This window comes from Hyla sarda, chromosome 3, assembly GCF_029499605.1.
Source record: "Hyla sarda isolate aHylSar1 chromosome 3, aHylSar1.hap1, whole genome shotgun sequence".
Classification (NCBI taxonomy): Eukaryota; Metazoa; Chordata; class Amphibia; order Anura; family Hylidae; genus Hyla; species Hyla sarda.
Window position 1 is genome coordinate 122,400,734 of NC_079191.1, and position 12,353 is coordinate 122,413,086.

The window sequence follows — 12,353 nt, forward strand, 5'->3', positions numbered from 1 at the left end:
CAGTAGCTGACAGTTACATACATTCAGACGAAAATACAAAAATGAAACACCCACATGTGATACTATTACAGAAAGGGGTAAAGAGGACATTTTGAACGCTCGGTGTTTCCTAAATTTATTTTCCAGAAATGTTTGAAGGGTAGCTTTTGAAAATTGAAATTTTCAACCTATGCTCTGCTTAATCTTTCTGGGAACAACTAACATGTGACTCCGAATTGTCGCCTGGAAATACGACAGAGCTCATGAGCGAGAACTCTTCGCATTTGAGGCCATTGTTTCTTATGGTTTTAAAATTTGGAAGAAAATGTACTCTGGAATTCAGGGGAATTAAAATCAGGGAAAAGGATAAAAAATGTAGTGCTCCATGGAAGTGTGATACTCCCTGAAGCAGTTTTTAATGCAGAGGCCCGGATGAATGGGGCAAGTGTCACACTGACTGGTGGTGTCCTTATGAATTCCTATCCTGTGACACACTCTGTATTTTTTCTGGGATTGTTCCTTCTTTCCAGTGTGGGGGGCCTCACCGGGAAAGTGTTGGCCGGGGACGATCCGGGGCACTGAAGTTCCAGAGGTGCTCTGACCCGCTTCTTGGCGGTCACCAAAGATTAGGGCCTTTAGAACTACCTCTTGAAACTACAGGTATGTCCCTGTCTTTCCAGTGTACTGGGATAGTACAAAAGAGTTGTACATGGCAACCTGTACCATGTAGACCGCAACTTTTTTGTACCATACCCGTATTTTCCGCATGGCATTATATGGCTTGAGGACTTGATCAGAAAGATCAAACCCCCCCCTATATACTGATTGTAGTCCAGAATACAATCGGACTTGAGGACCGGTCCCGCGGTACCTCGCACAGGGACAGGGGTGCTGCCGTTCCCATGAATTGTGATGAGCATAAGGACATCCCTCTTGTCCTTATACCTGACCAGCAACAGGTTTCATGGGAAAAGGCACGGGACTTACCCCGGGGGATAGGACAGTGTAGGGGATGGGGCGTAAGGCCTCTTTGATTCTTCCGGACTGTCCCACAAGCGACCGTGGATCTGGCGGCGAGGGATGTGAAGAGAGGGATACTAGTATAAAAGTTATCCACATAAAGGTGGTAACCTTTATCTAGCAATGGGTGCAAAAGGCCCCAAACGATTTTCCCGGTAACACCCAGAGTGGGGGGACATTCTGGGGGTTCCAAACGGGAATCTCGTCCCTCATACACTATAAATTTGCAAGTGTACCCTGAGGTACTCTCGCAAAGTTTATACATCTTCACGCCATACCACGCTCGCTTTGTAGGGATGTATTGCCGGAAGCTGAGTCTCCCCTTAAAGCTGATGAGAGACACATTGATAGCGACCTCCTGCCCCAGGACATAGGCCTCCCAAAATTTGGGGGACATGCTGCATTATCGGCAACGTGTCATGGCCATACTGTAGAGCGGGGTCTGGTAAAGGATGTCTCCACTCCAGTATTGACGGACACTGGGTTTTCTAACTAGACCCATGTGCAGCACGATGCCCCAAAAGGTCCTAATTTTGTCCGCATTGACGGTGTTCCATCCATTGGGTCTAGCTAAAAATTGGCCCGGGTTTGCGGCAATGAACTGTTAGGCATATAGGTTCGTCTGGTCAACCATCAGATTGTCAAAGTCATCACTGAAAAAAAAAACTGAAATAGTCCATTTCAGTGATCCTGACAATGTCCATCTTGATTCCTGAGCCGCCAACAAACTCAGGAATCATGGGCTCGCGGTCCGCTGGCTGAGTCCAGACAAGTTCGCCCAAAAAAGTGTTTACCTAATCAGTAACTGATTAGAGCGTGGTGGCGGCAGGGGGCGCAGAAGTCAGTGGGGGGTCTGGCCACTCAGCCCAGAACAGTGGTTGGTGGCACATACACAGACCACCACACAAAATACCCCAAAAATTTTATAATAAAACGCTTAACCCCGAAAAAAATTCACCCGCCTGAACCAAAAAAATATGCTGATCAATGATAAATCCCTGACAGCGGTGGGGCAGGCCTCACACAGAGGTACGGCCAGTCCACACAGTACAGGCCTGCTACTGGTGGCACAGACCACCTATAGGTGCAAAAAAAAAAAAAGGAATAATCGCCTGCCCCACAAAAAAAAAAACGCTGATCAGTACTATGGGACTGGTCAGCAGCGGGTGGGCTTCAGCGAACGGTGGCGGACTGCTCTTTTATAGCTAAGAGGGCCACACATTTAGCAGAAAAAAAAAAGGTCTGCATCCCCAAAAAACGCTAGGGGCAGACTGCAGCGACCCTGTAGGGCCGTGGTCACGCAGCTAATCATGCTACGGACCCACGGACACCTACAGACGGTGCGCCCCCCAAAAAATCTTTGTGAAATGGTGGGCAGAACAGAGCAGCGTGCTCTTGCACCCACCTCCCCCCTCCCTATACTGCAGTGATTGGTGCGGTCACTGCAGCCGCCCAATCACTGCTGTACTGGGGGGGGGGCAACAGTGCCACCCCCCAGTACTGTACGGATGATGATTGGTGGTGTATATTACACCACCGATCATCATCCTTATCCGGGTCATCGGGTCACACGTGACCCAGATTACCCAGAACCACCGCAGACCGCTGGTTAGTATTTACCTAAGGACCCCCCTTTGGCACTCAGCCGTGATGCCTGCTGAATGATTTCAGCAGGCATCCGGCTCCGATCCCCGCCCGGTGAGCGTCAGGGAACGGAATCGCCGGTCTGAATTGACCGGCAATTTGCGGCGATTGCCAATATGGGGAACCTCAGGACCCCCTGGGCGATATGCCGGGATGCCTGCTGAACGATATCAGCTGGCATCCTGGGCCGGTCCCTTCCCGGAGAGCGGCAGGGGCCAGAAGAACGCATGGTGTACCCATATGCCCTGAGTCCTTAAAGGGTTAAGGACTCATCCCTTTTTTGCAATTCTGTCCACTCTCACTATATGCATTAATAACTCTGATTCTGAGCATGTTTTTTCGTGACATATTCTTTTTTAACATACTGGTAAATTTTCATTGTTACTTGCATCCTTTCTTGGTGAAAAATACCCACATTTCATGAAAATTTGGAAAATGTTACATTTTTCTAACTTTGAATTATTATATATTGATTCACTAATACAATATGTCTACTTTATGTTGACATTATGAAGTTGAATTTTTTTTTACTTTTTGAAGACATTAGAGGGCTTCAAAATAGAACAGCAAACCAGTTAAGTTTGAAGTGGATTTGAGGGCTTTTCTGTGAGAAATACTCCATGAATGACCCCACTGCACCCCTCAGAGCATTCAAAATGACATTCAGAAAGTTTGTTAACCCTTTAGGTGTTTCACAGGAATAGCAGCAAAGTGAAGGAGAGAATTCAAAATCTTCATTTATTACACTCGCATGTTCTTGTAGTGCCATTTTTTGAATTTTTACAAGGGGGAGGGGATTAGAAGTAGAGAAATTCCCCCAAAATTTGTACCTAGAGATGAGCAAATCGAAGCTCACGAACCCAAATTCATTAAGAATTTCATGAAATATTCAATTTGCAACGAATGCAAATATCGCCGTGATTCTATCGCGTGAATCGCTTCATTAAACTCCATTTACTGTGGTCCAGGCTCCAGGGCATCTAAAATGGCGGATCCACATGTCAGTACATGGGGCAAGGAACGCTGGGAAGGCAGGAAGGGAAGTAGGCGGGATGACCCTGAATCACATGCAGGATGCAACCTATCAGCAGTCAGACCCCCGTGATGTCACAGCCCTATATATTCAGCAGCCATTATGCGGCTCATCATATCATTCATTACACTGCATACAGATAGGATGGACATCGCTTTGTGTGTGTGTTACACAGAAAAGCTCATTTGAGCAGCTTTTCACATCCTAGTCACATCAGCATTCTGGTGGACGGAGAGCATTGCTTTTTTCAATGAAAAGGATTTTTACTGCAGCCTTTAACCTCTCAGTCTCTTTCTTCAGCATTGTATTACAGAGAGGGGCAGATAGCTGTGTGTTGCCTCATACATTTCAACAAGCTGCCTCAACTTCATAAACCTTAGCAGAGGAGGCAGGAATAATTTTTCAGCACAATTCTGTGTCTTTGTTCCACAACAAATCATCTGCTTGTTGTACTAGTCTGTAGCTTGCACTGATCTGAGTATGACACAGTATTGAATTTTACTCAATTGGTCAATTATAACGCACTGATGAGATGGTGAGGTAATATTACCTTCACTTTTATTGTTTACAAAACATGAATAATAATCATAAATAGTGAAAAAACTATATAAAAAATACCATAAATCACAAAAAATCATTTAACATAATCAAAGAAAGTGTACGGAAAAATAAATAAATTCCGGCCGCCATCAAATACATCAGAGCTGTATACATGGAATTCTATCTAAGCAAAAATAAAGAATTAAGCTAATAACAAGTTGTACTCCCAAAGATTCCTGATGATTTCTACAGCAAGAAACGCATTGAATCTTTTAACTATGAAGAAACCGCATACTAAGACATTCTAATAAGCATCTACCTTCTACCAAGACAAGCACCTCCGTTTAAACTGGGCACACAGAAAAGAGACTACTACCGATGGACACTGCATGGAATGGTTATCCTGACATGAACTTCTAAATCCACCAAGAGGACTGCCATCCATCCGGAGGAATAACGATTGAAGCAAGTTCGGGACTGCAAGTTCATTTTCTCTCTTTCTTTTATCCAGCAATTATGTTTCAGACTGCACATGTATAGACTCTATACATTGTTCACACCATTGGATATAGTAACACCTTTTCACATTAGGGGGATTAACACACTGCAGTGCGGGACTGTATCTAATATATACATGGCAGTGTTATGCAATGAATGTACCCCGATTTATGAGAAGTGAACACTCATCCAGGAGTTATCATATGTGCTTGTAAAAATTGTGTGTATTTTTTGTGGTGTCAACGCATGCTGAAGAAGTACATATTGAACAGATGGTTATTACATCATCAACTGGTGTGAATACAATCCTAATATTCACATGCAGTATTTTCAAGTGTGACTCAGTTTTAAAACATACGGAAGAGGTGCAGTGCATTCATTTGGACTATGCATTTGATGGCGGACGGAATTTATTTATTTTTCTGCACACTTCCTTTTATTACGTTAAGTGATTTTTTTGAGTTTTGAGTACTGTAGCACATTTTTCTGCCCTAATAAGTGCATACCTGATACCACATACCGACATCTAAGTAGTGTACTATTTTGTAATCCGTCAAGGGCCTACATACTGTGACACCATATGGTCTCCTCATGCTGATGCTGCCACCTCCAGGCTCTCTCATTGTGCTGCAATATGGTCTCCTCATGTTGATGCTACCACCTCCAGGCTCTGTCATTGTGTTGCCATATGGTCTCCTCATGTTGATGCTGCCACCTTCAGGCTCTCTAATTGTGCTGCTCTATGGTCTCTTCATGCTGATGCTGCCACCTCCAGGCTCTCTAATTGTGCTGCTCTATGGTGTCCTCATGCTGATGCCACCTCCAAGCTCTCTCATTGTGCTGCCATGGATACTGCAAAACATAATTAAGGTACTGGTCCCCAGTTTCAGAAATTCCTCTGCATTAGGGTCACTTTCAGGACTCCTGATGCTGCTGCCACCTCCAGGCTGTCTCATTCAGCCACTATATGGTATCCTCATGTTTCAGCCACCTTCAGGCTGTGCCATTCCACCATTATATGGTCTCCTCATGCTTCAGCCAACTCCAGGCTGTGCCATTCAGCCACTATATGATCTCTTCATGCTGCCATAAACTCCAGGCAGTCATTCAGCCACTATATGATCTCCTCATACTTATGCCACCTCCAGGCTCTGTCATTGTGCTGCCAAGTGACATATGACTCCTTGTTAAATTTAGTTCCCACACGCCGGAGCCTGGGACACTAAAACTTGGAAGTTAAAATTTCAATTTCAAAATCCTCAATTTCAATTTTAAAATCTTAAATTTAAGTTTAAAAATCTTACATTTCAATGGTCTTTTCATGCTTCTGCAAACTCCAGGCTGTGCCATTCAGACACTATATGGTCTCCTCATGCTTCAGCCAACTCCAGGCTGTGCCATTCAGATACTATATGGTCTCCTCATGCTTCAGCCAACTCCAGGTTGTGCCATTCAGCCACTATATGGTCTCTTCATGATTCAGCCACCTCCAGGCTATGTCATTCAGCAAATATATGGTTTACTGATGCTGCTGGGCCTGGGCCTAAAAATGTTTTATGGTAGCTTTAGCTACCATAAAGCTTCAATTAACATTTCCAAATTCATCTTTTAATCTTAAGGATTGTGAAGCCCTAGTGTCTACTCATGCTGCTGCCAGCTCCAGGCTGTGTCATTCAGCCACTATATGGTCTCCTCATGCTGCCAACACCCCCAGGCTGTGGGCTGTGCCATTCATCCAATATATGGTTTACTGATGCTTCAGCCACCTCCAGGCTGCACCATTTAGACACTATATGGTCTCCTCGTGCTTCAGCTACCTCCAAGCTGTGCCATTCAGCCACTATATGGTCTCTTTGTGCTTCAGTTACCTCCAGGCTGTGCCATTCAGCCACTATATGGTCTCTTCATGCTGCCACAAACTCCAGGTTGTGCCATTCAGCCACTATATGGTCTCCCCATGCTGCCACAAACTCCAGGCAGTCATTCAGCCACTAAATGGTCTCCTCATACTGATGCCACCTCCAGGCTGTCTCATTCAACCACTATATGGTCTCTTCTCCTGCTTCAGCAAGTCCAGGCTGTGCCATTCAGCCACTATATGGTCTCCTCATACTGATGCCAACTTCAGGCTCTGTCATTCTGCTGCTATGTAACATGTGACTCCTTGTTAGATTTGGTCCTTTGTATCCACACAACGGGACCCGGGACACTAAAACTTGGGAGTTAAAATTTCAATTTCAAAATCCTCAATTTCAATTTCAAAATCCTCAAAATTTCTATTTAAAAAATCTAAAATTTCAATGGTCTCCTCATGCTTCTGCCAACTCCAGGCTGCAATATGTTTTACTGATGCTTCAGCCACCTCCAGGCTGTGCCATTCATCCAATATATGGTTTATTGATGCTTCAGCCAGCTCCAGTCTGTGTCATTCAGCAACTACATGGTTTAGTGATGCTGCTGGGCCTAGAACATTACCTATATATGTTTATGGTAGCACTAGGTACCATACATCTTCAATGGAAATGTCAAAATTCATCATTTAATCTTAGGGATTGTGAAGCCCTACTGCCTACTCATGCTGCTGCCAGCTCATGGCTGTGTCATTCAGCAACTACATGGTCTCCTCATACTGAGGCCACCCCCCAGGCTCTGTCATTGTGCTGCCATGTGACATGTGACTCCTTGTTAGATTAGTTTTTTTTTATTTCACTTTAAAAATCCTCAATTTCAATTTAAAAATCTTAAATTTCTATTTAAAAATCTTAAATTTCAATGGTCTCCCCATGCTTCTGCTAACTCCAGGCGGTGCCATTCAGACACTGTATGGTCTCCTCATGCTTCAGCCAACTCCAGGCTGTGTCATTCAGCCAATATATGGCTCACTGATGCTACTGGGCCTGGTCCTGGGCCTAATCCTTTTTTATGGTAGCACTAGCTACCCTAAATCTTCAATTTAAATTTCAAAATTCATCTTTTAATCTCAGGGATTGTGAAGCCCTAGTGTCCACTCATGCTGCTGACAACTTTAGGCTGTGCCATTCAGACACTATATGGTCTCCTCATGCTTCAGCCAACTCCAGGCTGTGTCATTCAGCCAATATATGGTTTACTGATGCTGGTGGGCCTGGGCCTAAAATGTTTTTATGGTAGCACTAGCTACCCTACATCTTCAATTTACATTTCAAAAATGCATCTTTTAATCTCAGGAATTGTGAAGCCCTAGTGTCTACTTATGCTGCTGCCAACTCCAGGTTGTGCCATTCAGACACTATATGGTCTCCTCATGCTTCAGACAACTCCAGGCTGTGTCATTCAGCCAATATATGGTTTACTGATGTTGCTGGTCCTGGTCCTGGGCCTAATCATTTTTCATGGTAGCACTAGCTACCCTAAATCTTCAATTTCAATTTCAGAATTCATTTTTTAATCTCAGGGATTGTGAAGCCCTAGTGTCTACTCATGCTGCTACCAACTCCAGGCTGCGCCATTCAGACGCTATATGGTCTCCTCATGTTTCAGCCAACTCCAGGCTGTGTCATTCAGCCAATATATGGTTTACTGATTCTGCTGGTCCTGGTCCTGGTCCTGATAATTTTTATGGTAACACTAGCTACCCTAAATCTTCAATTTTCCATTTCAAAATTAATCTTTTAATCTTAGAGATTGTGAAGCCCTAGTGCCTACTCATGCTGCTGCCAACTCCAGGCTGTGCCATTTAGACACTATATGGTCTCCTCATGCTTCAGCCAACTCCAAACTGTGTCATTCAGCCACTATATGGTTTCCTCATGCTGCAAACACCTCTATGATGTGTCATTCAGCCACTCTATGGTTTCCTCATGCTGCCAACACCTTCACGCTGTGTCATTCAGCGACTATATGGTCCCCTCCTGCTTCAGCCACATCCAAGCTGTGTCATTCAGCCACTATATGGTCTCCTCATGCTGCCAACACCTCCACGCTGTGTCATTCAGCCACTATATGGTGTCCTCTTGCTGCCAACACCTCCACGCAAATGCAGCCTAAACACATCAAATCTTCACAAAACACCTTATAGTCATGTTTGTCTCATGGCAATATTCCTGTAAAAAATGCACATTGAGTAGGAAAGTGCAAGAAAACAGCATGTACTGTGAACTGACACCAACTCACATCCCAGTCAGTTTTTGAAGAATTACGGGGAAATGTAGGGTGCATTACAAAACCCACAGCATTGTGCATTTGTAAACCAAAATAGAGCCTATGCCATGCATGCCACATCAGCAAATAGAGGTAAGTACAAGGCATCCACCAAAACCTTTATATCATTCTGCAATAATAGCCTAAGTTGTTTTAAAAAAAAAAAAAAAATAATAATAATAATAATTCCAGAATGCTCTGTTATATTTTTGCTATCATACTGGTGGTGTAGACCTCACCCTTTCTTTTCTCTTCCAGAAGAGCTGTTCTGATCACTTTTCTTTAGGCTGTCACATCTCCCATCTCTCCTCCCATCCTTGGTTAAACATGGATGTCTTTTTTTCAATCATACTTATTATAATTATTAACCATACTTAACAGTTAAAGAACATTTATGGCCTTATAGAGAACAGATGTCTCGTTTTATAGTGAAATTAGTATTTTATAGACATTTTATAGAGCGCTGGTTGTCTTGAGATCCATGTGCTGAAGAAGCTTATGATATTATTCTACTACACATGGATGGATCATAGAACACTCTAAAACTGAGCCAAAGCAAGAACACACATTACACTAAACCTGCCTGTTTTCTAATGTCCTTCAGAACAAGCATTACAGTCATTGTGAGGCTGGGTGTGTCATCTGCTGTCACTTTTACCTGGGGGGCAGGAGCTGAACTGAAAAAAAGCTAATTTATACAGTATATGCCTACATAATGAAGCCTGACTGCCCAGAGCACTTTTAGGAGGAACATCAAAAGGGCAGGGGCTCAAGCCCCCTGACTAGTCAACCTGTGCACGTCCCTGTTGAGGAATAGACAATGTAGATAAAAAGAACAGATACAGCTGTTGGGTGATGGAGGTCCCTGCATAGCTCAGAAGATCCTGATGGGCTTGACGAGGCCACATTTTTGAGGACTGTGGGACCACTTAAACATGGATCATAGAACACTCTAAAACTGAGCCGAAGCAAGAACACACATTGCACTAAACCTGCCTGTTTTCTAATGTCTTTCAGAACAAGCATTACAGTCATTGTGAGGCTGGGTGTGTCATCTGCTGTCACTTTTATCTGAAATAAAAAATCCATCTAAAGCATTGAGGAACAGGGATGCGCACAGACATTTTGGGGGGCAGGAGCACATGTAGTATTTTGGTCAATATTTAGTCCCCATTTTGGAGCTAATATTGGTTATAAAGATAAATTTTGTTGAATACAATTTCTTCCATCACTTTTTTTTTAATGGTACCCTACGAAATTTTTTATAAAAATTTTTATCTCTGTCACTTTTTTGGATCGCTGAAGTCCAAAAAAGAATAAAAACTACCTGCAAAAACGCCAAAGTTAAAACCCACATGGCGTTTTTCTTGGCGTTTTTTTTTTACTCCCATAGACTATGGGAGAAAAACACCATGATTTTAGGAAAAAAAAACACCATAGGCTCAACATGGTGCAAGTTTGCAAAACTGCAAAGGAGCTGAAAGCGCCAAAAAGAGGGAAAAAATTCCAAAAAATACGCCAAACTGAAAAACGCAAAGTGGAAAAAGAATTTTGCGTTTTTTTATGGATTTACAGTTAACATCTGGCCACAGAGTTCTTTCAATGAAAAGAACCCAGGGGGGCCGTTTTTGGTGCTTTTTGGGCCCCCCCCCCCCCCCCCAAAAAAAAAAAAAAAAACAAGTGGAAACTTAGCCTTACTAAGACAGTGCGTTTGCCAAATTAATTTTGAAAATGTTCATGCAAGTCCAATTTAAAAGCAATATTCCATTTGTTGACAACCACTTACGTTTCACATTTGTCTCTTTGTCTCATTTATTTGAAGATGATGGGCAACGAATGAAAAAAAGCAAGCAGGAAACATTTCCAACTTTAGAAAGCACTTTTTCAAGGGTGCAGCACTTGTCCTACTTTGACCAGCATCATATCACATCCCAGGTATTTATTTTTTATTTTAATACTACCGTCTATGTAAATATTACAGGGTCATGCAATAAAATGGTGTAAAACGCACAAAGGACAGGAAATGAGATTTCTTCAATAGCTTTGTGTTTCCTCCTGATGAACCTTTTTATACGGTGCAGTATACCGAGAAGGTTGGTGACCCAAAGGATGATTACACCTCAAATGCGTCTTTATCCAGTGTAGTAGGGCAGTAACCATCTATGCTGAGAAGACTGGATCACAACCCGTATGAGTGAAAATAGCTGTTTTTCCGAATATAATACAGTCTGTATAGGTAATGTTAAGTAACCAACCGCAGGACTTGTCACTGCTTCATGTAAAGATTACATTGAAGCACTCTATATGCATTGACCTCTTACTCCAAGCTCATGCAGTGTGCATTTATCTGTAATATTATTTTATGATGAAGCAGTGAAAGGCGGAGAGAATATCTTTAGAATTACTTTCTCTAAAAAAATTTAAAAAATTGCTTTGGCGCATGCTTATTTCCTACTAACAACCTTTGCTCCTATATCGGTATCGGCACTTTTACTATAATTGCTATGAGTCAGATCTGAGAAGGTTCTCACCCTGCAGTCATATTTAACTTCATAAAACTGTTTCCATATTGCATTGTAAATATTACCCTTTAAGTGTTTTTCATATATATATATATATATATATATATATATATATATATATAGTGTGTATATATATATATATATATATATATATATATATATATATAGTGTGTGTGTGTGTATATATATATATATATACGGTGTATATATATATATATATATATATATATATATATATATATATATATATATATATTCTAGATGAATTACTGCTAAAATCAGTTAACAGGAAAACACCAGTCTACAACAGCATTTTCCAACCAGCGTATCTCATGTTGTTGCAAAACTACAATTCCCAGCATGTCCGGACATGCTGGGAGTTGTAGTTTTGCAACAGCTAGAGGCGCACTAGTTGGGAAACACTGGTCTACAGCAATTATGGCAATATTGTCCAATCTGAGTAGCACTGCAGTAGCAATAGACACACACACACACACACACACACATATATATATATATATATATATATATATATATATATATATATATATGTAAATCTGTCTGTATATGTATCACAAGCATTTGACAGCATTTTATATCCCTCCCGTACATCTGAATGGAGTTGTTTCTGCACCATGTGCATGGATTTCTTCAAACTCCATAGACTGGGACAGTCACACAGGTTTTTGCAACAAATCTGCCATGTGTGAACACAGCCTATGTGATTCCTGTGTTACAATTTCGGTCTGTGCAATAATTGTATGCGCCAAATGGAATTTTCACAGGTTTCGCTGCTCCCTTAGATATGCACTGCTTTGTGTTGCAGTGTATGAGATTGAGATTTGCGTAACACATTGATGTGTTGTGTATATCAAGCAAAAAAAGTCTTACGCAAAAATGGTCTCAGCAATGTGACATATGCGCAAAACCATCAAAAA

The 12,353-nt window shown here is 42.1% G+C and overlaps 1 protein-coding gene across 3 annotated transcripts in view; it reads left to right on the top strand.

The window, feature by feature from the left end:
- Positions 1-12,353, top strand: part of MED12L (mediator complex subunit 12L) — a 627,340-nt gene that overhangs the window by 475,336 nt on the left and 139,651 nt on the right. For all 3 annotated transcript variants that reach the window (XM_056564946.1, XM_056564945.1, XM_056564947.1), the window contains exon 18: positions 10,716-10,828. In XM_056564946.1, coding sequence (XP_056420921.1) covers positions 10,716-10,828 — 113 coding nt within the window. The remainder of the gene's footprint in view (positions 1-10,715; positions 10,829-12,353) is intronic.